The following is a 15,627-nucleotide window of genomic DNA, read 5'->3' as shown; positions in this document are numbered from 1 at the left end:
ATATATATATATATTTTTTTTTTTTTAGAAAAAGAATTGGGGAAAATAGTCCAGGGTACAGAAAACTTCTCTGGTAAATAAGATAAATTACTGACTAAAATAAGTAAACAAGTCATGGAACAGCATCAAGGGCCCTGTCACAAGTTTGAGTTTTTTTGGCAAGGGTAGGGTGTTGCAGTTAACACATGGCTTTCCTTTTTTGACAGCTCAGCTTAGGTCAAGGAGTCAGGAAGAGACAGTAGCTATCTATTCTGCTGGGTCTTTGTAAGGAATTATATTGTGATTTCAGTGACTAATAAGTGGTTCATTGTTGTATCTTGGCTCCAGGAGCTCTACACTCTGGACTGCCAATGTGTACAGTGGGTAGAATCTAGTCACAAGAAAGGGTAAAACAGAGTTACAGTGTTTGAGTCCAAATGAAAAACCCAGTTTATATAATTTTTGGAATCCAAATTGATTTTCAAACTTATTTCTTTATTTTTTTATTAATATATATATTTTAAATTGACACATAGTAATTATACATGTATGTGGAATACAATGTGGCATTTCATTAACATATATAATGTGTAATAATCAGATCAGGATAACTGGCATATATATCACCCCAGACATTTATCATTTTCCAGTTAATTTTATTCTGACTTTTATATAATTTGACAGGTAGCTTTCAAATATTGTCAGAAATATGGAAGTGACAAAGTACGAGTGATAACACTGGTGAAGAATCGTGGAAAAGGCGGAGCTATTAGGATGGTAATATATACTTCAAATTTTTATCTAAAATGGAAAGGTATTTTGAACAACTTCTTTTGCAGATTGTAATATTGGCTGCATGAATACCAATATTTTGAGTTAGCTACATTATGTTTTTAATAATAACTTTATATATCTTAATCAAATCTGAACTTCATGTCATATCTGTAACATACTGCCTGATTCACAAAAATATCTTTGTTTGTCTTAAAGTTTAAAATGTTATACCTCTGTGTGTGTTTGACATATTTACCAAATAATAAGATTATATGATTTTTTTTGCATTTTACACAATGTTTTTGTGTATTAAGTTTTACCTGTATGAAGGTAGTATATTGAGATTGGTAGCATGAACCAAGGTAAATCCTACATGGGTCTCTCCTAATGGAATCTACAATCTATTAGGAAAGATAAGCATTTTGATAAGTGAAAAAGACTTAGAAATGAAGTACAGATGAAGTGCTAAGAAGGTCCCCGTCAAAAGAGTCTACTTTCATCTGAGGCATTTCAGGTAGAGATTAAGTCACAATGAAAGTAAAATAAAAAATCTAGAGAACTGAAAGAAAATTTGGATAACATAGTGGCTTAAATGACTTTGAGGTTTATTTTTTCCCCTTGAAAAGAAGGCTTGTTTGTTCAGTAGCTCTATGGTGTCATCAGGAAACTGGGCTCCTCCCTTTTAGCCATTGCATCCACATTCCAAATTGGAAGGGGGAAAGATGTATGCCAGCAAGTTTGCCCCCTTTTGAAGAGCTTTCCCAGAAGCTCCACTCAATAACTTTTATTTACATCTCATGAGCCAGAACAATATCATGGGCAACCCTGATTTCCAAGGAATACTGAGAATTTTTTTCTAATATTTTCATTCCCAACCAAATTAGAATTACATTCAAAAGCAAAAAGGAAAGAGTGATTCTTGGGTAGGTAACTAACAGTCTCAGCCACTTGAGGAAAATAGCCAATATCACAAAAGAGGTGTCACTGAGGCTAGGTCTCTGGTGATGGTGAAACTAGGTTCCATTTACTTACTGATTGCTTATTTTGAACTGGAGAGTAAATTAACCACCTCAACATAATTATCTTTTTTTTTTTTTTTTTTTTTTGGATATCAGGGATTGAACTCACATGCACTAAACCACTGAGCCACATTCCCAGCCCTATTTTGTATTTTATTTAGAGACAGGGTCTCACTGAGTTGCTTAGCGCCTTGCCATTGCTGAGGCTGGCTTTGAACTCACGATCCTCCTGCCTCAACCTCCCAAGCCACTGGAATTACAGGCATGTGCCACCATGCCCAGCTCAACATAATTATCACTTGTGATCCTCCTCAGAATTTCTCATAAATTAGGTCCCATCATTTAGATTATATAGATGAGGAAAGTGAGGCATAGATTGGTAATTCAAGGTCACATAGATATTAGAATCAATATTTGGAGTAGGTTAGTTAACTGTGAAATTCTTGCTTTTTACCCTCTGTGTTTGAGAAGGGAAGGCCAGTCAACAAAGCCAGAAAAGACCGAAGCAGGAACTCTTAGAATATGTACTAGAATCAGCAAGTTCACTCTAAGTCACAGGTTAGGCCAAAGAGAGAAAAAGGAAATAGGATTGGGATTGGGGGTGTTGCTCAATGGTGGAGTACTTTCCTAGCATAGGTAGGCCCTAGGTTCAATTCCCAGCACTACGAAAAAAAAAAGAGAGAGAAAAAGAAATAATATAGAATTGATGCAGTTATCATGATGGGTTTTAAATCTGTCCATTTGTTTAGCCAACATTGTACCTCATTAGAGATACTAAGATGCAAGATGCCCATTCTGTCCATAAGGATATCATAATTTTGCAGGGAAACAGTTTTCAGATAGTGTTATAAATGCTTTGATAGAAGTATATACTCAGTGCTGATACCACCCTCTAGTAGGGAACAGAAGAGACTTCCCATAGAAGGTAATTCTGAATGGAGTCTTCAAGGAAGGTTAGGAATTATCTTTATGGAAGTAGGGAAGAGGGATCTTTGCAGAGGAGGAACATGATCAAAAACACAGCAATGTCGACAGATCGCAACAAGGGACCTACTAGTTGTACATGAGGCTTGACTATGGAGATAAGGCCTGAGAGTGGATGGGTTCAGGTCATTAACTTTAGGCGGGAGCCTAAAGTCCAGGTATAATGAATATTTATTTAGGTTATGATAGTGACACAACAGAAGAGGAGGAAGCATAAGTGGGAGATGTTAGAAATGAGACAGAATTGGGTCTGATAATCAGGGAAAATAGAACCTTTTCTAGGAGTTTGGAAATGACACACAGGCCATGTATATCTATATGTAGAATGGGATAATAGCAGGCTCTAAAGAAACCTTACGAAAAAACAAAAGATGAAGCTTCCACAAGTTTGAGTGCAATTCTCCATTAATGCTAAATAATAACCTCCAGTTCACCATTATAATGTGTTATTTAAATGATTAGTCCTTTATTGTTGTTGTTTTTCTCATTTCAAACTAAGTTCCAGATTTTGTACCTTATAATGCTTTTTCTTTTCTGTAACATCATACATGTTTAGAAGCTAAATTTGATAACTTCTTATTTTCTGTTTTTTTACACATAACCTTAATGGGTTTGATAAAGGGCCATCACCGATAATAATCACTGGGTTTATTCTGTCATAGAATAAATGATTAAATTTCTGTCTATATTTAGATGTGTCTTATCTACAGTCACACTATATTATCAAAGCTGCATTTCACTGTACAAACCATGAATAAAGCAGGCTTGATTGCCTATGTCTGTAAGTTATCGGTACTCAAGAGGTTGAGGTGGGATAATCACTTGAGCCCTGAGTTCAAGTCCAGCCTGAGCATCATAGTGAGACCCACCCTTCTAAAAAACACAAACACAAATATATTTACATTTGAGAAGCAATGAACTCACTAGGATACACCATTGAAATTAAGTCAATGTACAGTTTATTTCTGTGTGAAATGTACAAAATTGTATATCCATAATTTATGCAAAAGATTTATTCAAAAATTCAAAATTGATTAGCATAATTTTGCTAAATGTCACACTCTTCAAATAATAAAATAGTATTTGGATATGATCCAAATATATAGTATTTGCACACTTTCTAAATTTTAGTGACATTCTATGTCTTTATTTAGTGATTAATTTAAAAGCTTTACATTTAATAAAGAATATTAAAGATCTATAACCTTATGATTTACTTCATAGCAAATCTGCAAATGTTATTTTTGTTCAATCTTTCCATTAACATGATCTTTATATGCCGATTTAAGTTGTCCTTGATTCTTTTTAAGCACCATAACACACATATAATAATACATTTGATAAATGTATGTGTGTGTGTATATATATGATAGATATTTTATTATTATTAGTGATGCAGAATACTTTTTATTTATCCAAATGTATTTTACTAACTTGATATTTTCCAGTGTGTTAGTAGAATGACCAAACAAGTTTTTAAAAATGAAATAGGCAATAAATACCTTAAGGAACATGTTAGCAAGAATAACAGTGAACTTTGACCTACTGCCATTTTACACCTAGTATTTCAATCTTAGGTATTTCAGTAAAGCAAATAAATTGAAATATCATTGAATTTAATCATTTTTAAGTAACTTTATTTTACTTGGAATTTTTAAATATAGGGTGTATTCAGTTCTCGAGGAAAAAAGATCCTAATGGCAGATGCTGATGGAGCCACAAAGTTTCCAGATGTTGAGAAATTAGAAAAGGGACTAAATGATCTACAGCCTTGGCCTGTGAGTATAAAAATATAGTGTTAATGATATTCAATCAAGAATGTAAGGTCTAACTAGGCATGGTGTTATACACCGGCAATCCCATTGGCTTGGAAGGTTGAGGCAAGAGAAAGTTCAAAGCCAGCCTCACCAACTTAGTGAGACCCTGTCTCAAAATAAAAAGGCTGGGGATGTGGCTGAGTGGTTAATCGCCATTGGGTTCAGTCCCTGGTACCAAAAAAAAAAAAAGAATATAGGGTCTAAAAATTTTAAAGGAATTTTCTTATAAGTTGAAAAATCAGAGTTGGTTGTTTACTTTTTTGTTGTTTGGTGAAAAATTGCTCTATGAGTGTTATAGTCCCATAGCGGAGCTAAGTGTTTTGTTATAAACATTCACTGATATTCTGGACACTTTTTAAATATTCTGACCATATCTATCGCTTGATTTCTAATTGCTTCTGCCAGAGTGTTCTTGGGTTCTTTTTGTTTTGTTTTGTTTTGAGTACCAGGGATTGAACTCAGGGGTACTCAACCACTGAGCCACATCCCAGCCCTTTTATATTTTATTTAAACATAGGGTCTCATTGAATTGCTTAAGCCTTACTTTTTGCTGAAGCTGGCTTTGAATTCACATCCCTCCTGCCTCAGCTTCCCAAGCTGCTGAGATTATAGGCATGTGCCACTATGTCCAGCTAGAGTTTTAATATTATGCATATTTAGTGAGGTCTTATTTAAAAGCATAGCCTGAGACTTCTAGATGAAAATGTGAAATGAACCTGAATCAGAATCTTGTATTTGATGAAGCAAGCAAAAATAAATTCACAAAGGTTAAATATAACTTCAAGGCATAGATTTAAAAAATGGAGGTTGAGGAAAGAAAATCCTGGTGCCGTTCCCACCATTCAAAAGCCTTTTCGAGAAAGAACGTAAACTTATCAAATCCTGAACTTTTACAAAACACTTCTCAGTCTACAATGAACCTAACTGAGAGAATGAAGGAGGACCCTTAGACAACATCATGCAGTACACTTATTTTCTGCCATACAGTATGCCAGGATCTCAGCAGAAGCAAGAGAATTTGCTAGGGCTTGCCAATGTCAGGGTTTCAAGCTAAGTTGTGAGCACAGATCCAAGAGATTAGATCCTTTCCTCAGTGGAGTGTACCCCTGTTCAGGACACCTGACAAAAGTTATAGCAAGGAGCCTGAGTAAGCCAACAATGCCACACAAGCCTCCTCCCTCTTCACTTCCCCTCCATGTATCACTCAGGTCTTGAAACACTAATTCAAAGGGAAGAACAAGTGTCACAAAAGTAGAAGCATATCAAGGAGAATTCATATGTATGGTAGGAGAGCTGCCCATGTTAATCTACGCAAATGAAAATAAATAAATGGCAGTTACATCAACACTTTACTACCAAAAAAAAAAAAAAAAAAAAAACTAAAGATAGTTTAATACAAAAGAAGATAACCGGCCTGGGGTTGTGGCTTAGCAGTAGAGCACTTGCCTAACATGTGTGAGGCCCTCAGTTCAATCCTCAGCACCACATAAAAATAAATAAGTAAAATAAAGGTATTGTGTCCAACTACAATAAAAAATATTAAAAATAAAAAACACAAAAACGACTCAGTAGTAGAATACTCATCTAGCACGTGCAAGGCTCTGGGTTTGCTCCTCAGCACCACATAAAAATAAAATAAAGGTATTGTGTCCAACTACAACTAAAAAATATTTTTTTTTTTTTAAAAATAAGATAACTGATAACTATCTGAAAGGCAGTGTCATTCAAGGAAAAGGATAAAATTACATGTGATTATTTTGGCTGAAGACAAAATTCTTAATGAAAATTAGAATTCAGCATCACAGAGATTAGAGAGAATTTACAAAGTAAGATTGAAGGCCAAAAGAAGACGAATAGATAGGACTGTCCCTAATGAGATAGACCTAGTTTTAGAAGCAAATATTTTTGTTATATACTAAAATAATTCCTATTAATTATAGTAAAAACCAAACAGTGGAAAAAAGTGAACATACAAAACCAAAAACGGAAAATTTAATAATAATTTTTAGAAATGCAAATCTGCCTAGAAATGTTTGTTTAATATTAGTTTGTGGGGCCGGGGTTGTGGCTCAGCAGTAGAGTACTCCCCTAGCACGTGCAAGGCCCTGGGTTCGATTCTCAGCACTACATAAAAATAAATAAGTATTTAAAAAGTTAATTTCAGTTTGTGAAGGATTTTTCTCCTCATACCATCATCCATACCCATTGCCTTTTTTCCTAGCAGGTATCATTTATTTTTATAAATACTAAGTCATTTAACTAATATAATTCTTAAAAGGATATACTGTGAAAATATCCCTCTACCTATCCTGTTGAAAACACTAGCCACTAGCTATAGGTGGCTATTTAAATTTAAAAAAACATAGTTCCTCTGTCTCATTGACCACATTTCAAATATTGTGGCTAGCAGCTACCTTATTAGATAGCTTTTCCATCACCACAGAGTTCTCTTGCACAGTGTTGCCATGTACTGTGTGATATGAAATCACTCTTAAATGTTATAGTTCACACTTACTGAAAAGGTTTTCTTCCACCCTATGGCAAATCATGATAGGAAACAGAAAAATGTAATTGGAAAAGTTATTGGGTTTGATTTCATGGTTTTCTTTAGAGGCTCTGCAGAGACTTGGTAACTGCTTCTGCGTTCCTTTGAGGGTGGCAGTTGGGGAAGATGACATGGACTTTGACACACGAACTTCTCACCTCCTGGTGACTGGGAAGTATGAGTAGTCTTTTGAGTTTCTGCTTTATATAGCTCTAATGATGTTCAAGCAGCCCATTCTGTCTCCACTCAGTTATAAAATTCCTCTTAACATTACGTGCAGTCTATTTCCTTTTAACCACCCCTTCTAGTTGCTGCTTTTATTGCTGCACAAAACAGCCAACTTTGTGGTGTGACAGCCCTTCAGAGAGTCAAAACTATTTTCCATTTGTCTTCTCTGTTTGGGGCTATCATCAGTTCTTCAAGTTTTTAAATATAGTATATTTCTCTTTCTTATCATTCTGGTAATTTTCCAATGCCATGGCTTCAGTTTGTGTGAATTTTCTTACTACATTACATTGCCATTGAACTCTGTCTCCTCATTGTTCTGTGATACAGCTGGTGTTTCTTTTGCTTTTTAATCCAGAGTGGAAATATGACTCTTTATCCCCATTATATATCAGCTTGTTAAATTTCAGTCTCTAGCGCAATTGCTATTTCCTTCTTAATTCACTTAAGCCACAAATGTGATAAGCATTCCTTACATGGATTCCCCTAATTCCTAAAAAAGGAGTAACTGGAATAAAACTGGAAGTAATGAACAAGAACATGGAGCCAAGCATGGTGGCGCATGCCTATAATCTCAGCAGTTTGGGAGGCTGAGGCAGGAGGATTGAAAATTCAAAGCCAACCTCAGCAACTCATTGAGACCCTAAGCAACTCAACAAGAGTCTGTCTCTAAATAAAATATTAAAAAAGGACTGGGGATGAGAGTGGTTAAGAGCCTCTGAGTTCAATTCTTACTACCTCCCATTCCCTCCCCCCAAAAAAATGGGTTTCATGGTCCTGTCTTAAAGTTACATAAGTGATTTACTAGATGGCAGTAGTTAACTTTAATGCCTTTTGACAATATTTTAAGTGCTTAAGTATTTTTTTTCCAGTAACATTTTCAATAGCTTCTATGCCAAACTTATTTTTTTTTTAATTTGCTCCCGTTTCATACTTATATTTCCTTTTAGATTAACTGAGTTACATGTCTGGTCTCACTTTTCTTACAAGGTCAGTTTATAAAAGTTACCTCTGAAGATAATTGTTCTTTTAAGGTTTTAAAAATAAATGTAATTTAAGTAGAGCTCATTATTTCACACAAAAGTAAAATAGAATATTTTCATGTTAGTTCCATATATTTTATTTGTGTTCTCTTTTCATATCGTTTTTTTCCATTTTTTATTGGTGCCTTGTAATTATGTATATTGGTGGGATTAATTGTCCCAGTATCTCCCCTACATCAGTTTTTTAATGTGCAAAGCTTTCCTCCTATCTTTTAAATTTCCTAATCAGTGGTTATTCTGCCTTGTTTAATGAAAATATGTTTGGTTTTGTAATGATTTTTTAAGCAAAATCTGTGATGACTACTTATTTCATGGATTAAGTATTCAAAATAAAATCCCAAATCCCTGAACAGGCAAAAATAGATGACAAAAAGTCTGTATTTCATAATTGGAGTAATTCCTCAGGCCATGATTTATACCTTAAATTCTCATTGAGGCATAGATAAACAAGTTTTGTTTTTAACCCTACAAATGTCTAGTGATAAAAACATGAGAGACATATCAAAGTAAAATTGTATTAGGAAACACTATAGGAAGCAGATACTAACCACACACACACATACCCAGCTCAGTCTAGAGTGATTACTTACTAATGACCATGATGTCACTTTGCCTTCAAATGGTTTAGCCAGTTGTAGTTTGGGTGCACCAATATTTTATATGTATATGCTTCATTTAGTTGTTCCTTAAAAGAACAAGACAGTTACTGCTTTCCTTTTTTTTTTTTTTTTTTTTTAAATGGACCATGTGGACAAGTTAGAGGCTAGTCTATTTGTTTTATCTTTGGAATTTGTGGGTAAAGACCAGACAGTTACACAAACATATTACTGAGATTTTTGTGAAAATTAAATGAGGAAGAATGCAAAAATAAAAGGGCAATTTAAAAAATAATTTTTATTATATACCCAGATTATATAATTATATATAAAAATTACATGTATAGTATATATAATAACAACATGTATACTCTGTATATAACAGAAGTTTCAGGAGTCTTTCTCAGTATATCAGTGTGTTTCCTGAATTGTTAAAGAAGGTGACTCAGGACTAGAGCTGGCTCTGAGAGCTATGTTCTAATGCCAACAAATCTAATTCAAAAGCAGATAAGGAACAGCAAAATTCTCTGTTAGGGTGATAATCAATATTTTAGACTTTGTGAGTCACTTATGTTTTGTTTCTTCCTCTTCCTCCTTCCCACCTCCTCCCTTTAAAAAGGTAAAAAAACAGTTAGCAAGTTGGCTTTAACTCACTGGCCACCTCCATTCTAGAAGATTTAAATGTTGATCTTAATAAATGTGATTTTTGTGCTAATCACAGAAATTTTCAGAATCTTAATAACCCAATGATTATCAAGAGATAAAAGGCAGGAAGGGATATAGGAGGGATATAGGATATAGGAGTTGGAGAGATATAGGAGTTAGAGAATGACTTTTATCTGAAAAGATTAAATTTGCAGTTCTTAAAGATATATAGTCTGTTACATTGGAAATTGGCTCGAGTGGAATTTAGGTACATAATATTTAAATTAGTCACTGCCTTCTGCCCCAGTGGAAGATAAGTTTCACTAGAAAAGGAACCTTATCACTAAAGTAGTACAAATATTAGGTGCTCAATATATACTTGTGGAACAATTGAATACTACCATATATCAATTCCAAGGAGAAAGTCATGTTTTACATTTAAAAATGTAGTCATGAATGGTACCCAAAAGCCAAATTCTCTTACAGGAATATATGAATAAAATACCAAATTTGTATAACAACTCATCTGGAATTTAGGAAAACATTATGAAGAGGTAGATGCAGAACTGATTGTAGTTCTGCAATGCTGCCAATGTGGCAAATGTTAAGAAGAAACTAGATGTAACATCCAGATGAATAATAGGGTTCTTGGGTTTTTTTGGGGGGTGGGGGTGTACCAGGGATTGAACTCAGGGGCACTTGGCCACTGAGCCACATTCCTAGCCCTGTTTTGTATTTTCTTTAGAGACAGGGTCTTGCTGAGTTGCTTAGTGACTTGCTTTTGCTGAGACTGGCTTTGAACTCAAGATCTTCCTGCCTCAACCTCCAGAGCCATTGGGATTATAGGCATGTGCCACTGTACTGGTTTCTTGTTTGGTTTTATTGTTTATATAAAGAAAGATTAGAAACAGCCTCAAGAGGAAAATAACTAGCCACATTCCATCACCCAGAAATAACTAGTGTTAATAAACTTTTTTAATGGACCAGTTTTTTTCTGAATATTTATATTTTAGCAACATAGTAGAGTTTTAAATATACTAATATGAAAGCATAAAGATTCACCATGGAATCGTTGGTAGTAAGGAAGTGAAAACCTTAAGTTATTTAGAGTATGTCTTATCTCTAAAAATCATGTATCGCCCTCCTGCATAGATACACATTGGCATGCTTTTATTTTATTTTATTTTGACATTTTACTCTGAATTTTGAACATACCAAAAGTAGAGTGAATAATAGAATGGTTCCTCTCTGCATCCATCAGCCAGTTATAACAGTTACCAACATTCTGACATAATTCTTCTTCATCCTTTTTTTTTTTTTTTTTTAAGAAAAATTCTATTGTTTTAACACAACCTCAAGATTTTATTGTCTGCCGGGTTTCTGTTCTCGAGACTAAAAGGCTCAGGGGTCACTCTAGTTAAACTGGGCTAACTGGGCTGCACGAAATAACCACACAAGAGACACAAATACCTTTTTTGGGGGGGTTGTTGTGACGGCTCCTCTGACCTTGAGGGTCTGCAGAAAGAGAGAGAGCGAGAGCACGTGTTGACCCCTTTTATTGAGGAGAAGCTATTCAAATGAGGCAAGGGGTCAGGTTTCAGGGGGCTGAGTCTATCTTCATGATGTCCACTGTCAGCAGGTTGACTACCACCTGGGTAGGCCACACCCAAGGGCACAGTAAGAGGAGGGGACACACACAAGGCACTTCCATGGAAGATTCTATCCTAAACAGGGCAAGGGGTTATATTACAAAGGAACAGGTGAACATAGCTTCACCCATGGGGCTGTAGGAAGACACACCCATTTCTGTGACTGAGGGCCTCAGCACCCAGCTGGGGAGTGTAACTCAGTCACCCGTAAGGTTGGCCTCCCACAATTGTCTTCACAATAAAAGATGAAACTCTGAAGTGAATCACTTGATCCTTTCTTTTCTTCTCTCTTCATAGTTCAAGATGCTTGCATCTCTTGGTAGCCATCAGTCTCTTAGATGTGCAGTTGGTCTTGACACACTCAAGCCTCAGCACACTCTTTGTACTTCTAGCCTTCTTCCAGAAAACTCAGCTTAGTCTCTCCACCATAACCACTACTTCCAGTGATAACACCACTTTCCCTGGGCATACAGAGAGACTCCTTGCCCTTTTTCTACTGGGTCACTTTGTGGGGTTAGTGCTTGCCACACTTCTTACAGAAAGTACAGCAGGTTTTAGGAACATCACCACATTTGTTGGAGTGCTATTGGCATGGAAAGGGCATAGCTATATATATATTTTTTTTTTTTGGTTGTAAATACAATTTGAAAAGCTGTTTTTGCCAAATGAAATTTTTAAAACTAATTTCAACCATAGTATCTTATATAAATGAATGCATGTTATACTAGAGCCTTTTTTAAAAAAAATATTTTTTAGTTGTAACTGGACACAATATCTTTATTTTATTTATTTTTTAATATGGTACTGAGGATCCAACCCAGGGCCTTGCTCGTGCTAGGCAAGTGCTCTACTACTGAGCCACAACCCCAGCCCCACTAGAGCCTTTTAATACTCACTTTTTATCAAATAAGAGAAAGAAAAGAGTAAATATCAAAATTATATGTTGAGTCTGTGTAAATTTATGTTTCTAGAACATGTTGGAAACATGAATCAGCAGTTTTAAATAATTCATATCCATCAATCCAGGAATACATACCCAGTGACCCATTTTTGAGAAATTTATTGTAAGGAAATAATTTAAAATGTGTATAAAAGTAAATTTTTGCTTATTTTTTTAAATATAGTAGTAAATCTTAATAAGAGTGAAAATTTAAAAATAAAATATCTATTAATTTACACGGGCTAGATTTACTGTTATAGGATACCTGTACATTATATATAATTAAGTAAAAATGCAAATTTTAAATACCTGGAGATACATAGAAAGACATGTAATAATCTTAACTGGCTATTCAGAGATAATCAATGTTAACATATTGCAGTATTTATAATATATGTAATGTATATAAACTGATATATGTATATGCTGTATAATATTTATATGAAATCATGTTAATATATTTATGTATTATATAATACTTATATGCATAATAATCTACTAGCATTAGTTATCTGAATGGTGGAATTACAGATATCTAATTATTTTTCTTTAGATTAATTTATTATTTGTTTTTAACAATGAACTTATATTGCTTTTGAGAAAAATGCTCAGGGGACAGAGCTTTTGTAATCAAACCTTTACTCTTTAACTCAGTACTTCACTTTCAATACTAGCTTTTCTGTTTCTGCCCATATTGGATAAGAATGATTAATTTTAATACCTGATTTTCCTGTTATTAATTCCTAAAATTGATTCAGCTTTGTTTCAATATCTCTACCTCATTTGCAGCCGCTTTATCTTTTGGAATGCCTATGCCAGTTTCTGTTTCCATTTCAGTGTGTTTCTTTACTTTGGATGTGGAATTCAAAACAGACCTATGTTCAAATTTGATGTGATCTTGAACGAGTTAATCTATGTACCTCACCTACCTGTTTTATGATGTATGAATAATGAGCCCAACTTCCTAATCCTGAGGTCATGATTGAAGCAAAATGTTTAGTTTGTGTTCAGCACTTTATAATAGTGCCTCTCTTTTAAAAATTTTTTGATACTGCAGATTAAACCCAGGAGCACTTTACCACTGAGCTATATCCACAGCCCTTTTTTATTTTAAGAAAGGTCTCACAGAGTTGCTGAGGCCAGCTTCAAACTTGTGATCCTCCTGCCTCAGCCTTCTGAATGGCTAGGATTACAGGCATGTGCCACTGTGCCTGACTACTAGTACCTCTGATGATTAATATTAGTCTTTGTGCTTGATTTTTTTCCATCAGAGCTAATTCTAGTGTTACTGTTTATGATTGTTAACACAAATTGAATTTATCTATTTCTAGTCTATTCCTTCTCTGTAGTGACTTATAAAAATATATTTAATGGCAAAAGTGCTAGAAAAGAGTTTGTTATTGTTGTTGTTTTGTTTTGTTTTTGGTACCAAGAATTGAACCAGAAGTATGCTTAACCATTAAGCCACATCCCCAGCACTTTTTATTTTTTATTTTGAGACAGGTTGCTTAGGGCCTCTACTGAGGCTGGCTTTGAACTTACAATTCTCCTGCCTTAGAGATTCTGATTAAATCTTTTCCTTCTAGAATATAATAGTACTACTTTTTATCACTTTTAAAAGCTGACTTTCATAGTAGTATAAATGTTTATTTTGAAAAATCATAAGAAATTCAGGTATGTTCTAAATGAAGCTTAAAAGAAAGAGACTTGATGCTGTATACATTTTCTAATGTGGGAAATTTTTAAAATACAAATATCTTTCATTCCTGAAAAATAGCCAACTTTTTGAAAAGCCATTTAGATTAATTCCAATGATAGTGAGATCCGTCTCAGGGATTCAGTACTTGCTTCAGAATTCTTCATATATACAAAATTCTCTTAAAAGCTTTTAGGGAATTATGCTGGAAGAATAAATGAGATTTTAAATGAAAGGTTTTGCTTTGAAACTGTTTTTAGTGTGATTTACATTTTAAGTCAAAATTCATTTTTATCTCTTGTAAAAAATGTTACTGTTCTTTTTGGGTTCAAAATTAAAGCTTATTTTCCATATTCTGTTTGAACTATTTTAACATGGTTTTTCTTTAAGAAAACTATTCTCTCCTTTTCTGTACAAAGTACCTTAGCCAGATGTTTTAGTCAGCTTTGTCACTGCTGTGACTAAAAGACCCAACCAGTACAATGTAGAGGAGGAAAGTTTATTTGGGGGATCCTGGTTTCAGGGGTCTTAGTTCAAAGGCAGCTGGCTCCATTCCTCCCAGCTCCAGGTGAGGCAGAAGATCATCACAGAAGAGTATGGTGGAGGGAAGTGGCTCACATGATGATCAGAAAGCAGAAACTCCACTTGCCAGATACTAAATATATAGCCCAAAGCCACATACCCGCCATGACTTACATCCTCCAGCCACACCCTACCTGCTTTCAGTTACAATATAAGTTACCCTACTAGAGATTAATTTACTGATTAGATTAAGGTTTAGATAACCCATTCATTTCTCCTCTTGCATTGTCTCACACATGAGCTTTTGTGGACACTTACATCCAAACTATAATACCAAAGAAAGAAGGGGATAAATTATCATTACTACTAAAAATAATAGGCAAAGAATATAACTTATAATTCTCAAGAGAAATTGTAAGACTTTCCAAAAGTTTTGTTGTTTTTTGGGGACAGAAGGGAGTTGAACCCAGGGGCACCTAATTCCTGTGCCATATCCCCAGCTTTTTTTTTTTTTTTTTTTTTTGTTGAGGGTTGGGTCCCAGGGATTGAATTCAAGGGCACTCGACCACTGAGCCACATCCCCAGCCCTATTTTGTATTTTCTTTAGAGATAGGGTCTCACTGAGTTGCTAAGTTGCTGAGGCTGGTTTTCAACTCTCGATCCTCCTGCCTCGAGTCTTCTGGAGCCACTGGGATAACAGGGGGGATTACTATGTCCGGCAAGGATGTGATGAAATAGTCAATATCATGTCCAATTAGTGGGAATGCAAAGACTCTTTTAAAGAAAAATTTGACCCATGTGCATTAAAAAAAAAAAATCATTTAACTTTTAACTTAGTACTTAGATTTGAACTTAAGAATTTGAACTTCGTATTCTATTTCTGTTTATTTTTTTCCCCCAAAATTCAGAAATCCAAAATACAGGTAGTTTTATATTGGAAAATGTTCTTTCAGTTACCTTTATAATTAGAAATTAGAAATGTCCAATGAATAGGCAGAGAATGAAATTATGATAAATCTGTCCAATGAAATAATATCTTGACCTTTCAATTGGCATAAAAAGTAAAGACTACTATGCATCGATATTATGACAAGTTTGGGGGGTTTTGTTTGTTTTTTGTTGTTTGATACTGAGGATTGAACCCAGCAGTGCTTTACCCTGCTAAGCCACATCCCCAGCCCTTTTTATTTTTG

General features: G+C 34.6%; 1 protein-coding gene across 6 annotated transcripts in view; it reads left to right on the top strand.

The window, feature by feature from the left end:
• The window catches only part of ALG5 (ALG5 dolichyl-phosphate beta-glucosyltransferase), a 41,373-nt gene that overhangs the window by 11,247 nt on the left and 14,499 nt on the right, over nucleotides 1-15,627 (top strand). For 5 of the 6 annotated variants that reach the window (XM_081310288.1, XM_081310287.1, XM_081310291.1 and 2 more), the window contains 2 exons: nucleotides 664-756; nucleotides 4,421-4,534. In XM_081310288.1, coding sequence (XP_081166414.1) covers nucleotides 664-756; nucleotides 4,421-4,534 — 207 coding nt within the window. The remainder of the gene's footprint in view (nucleotides 1-663; nucleotides 757-4,420; nucleotides 4,535-15,627) is intronic. The other variant, XM_081310289.1, reaches the window with a different exon arrangement.

Source organism: Spermophilus citellus (genome assembly GCF_964194105.1).
Source record: "Spermophilus citellus genome assembly, chromosome: 1".
Taxonomy (NCBI): Eukaryota; Metazoa; Chordata; class Mammalia; order Rodentia; family Sciuridae; genus Spermophilus; species Spermophilus citellus.
This window is presented reverse-complemented; position numbering and strand designations above follow the sequence as displayed.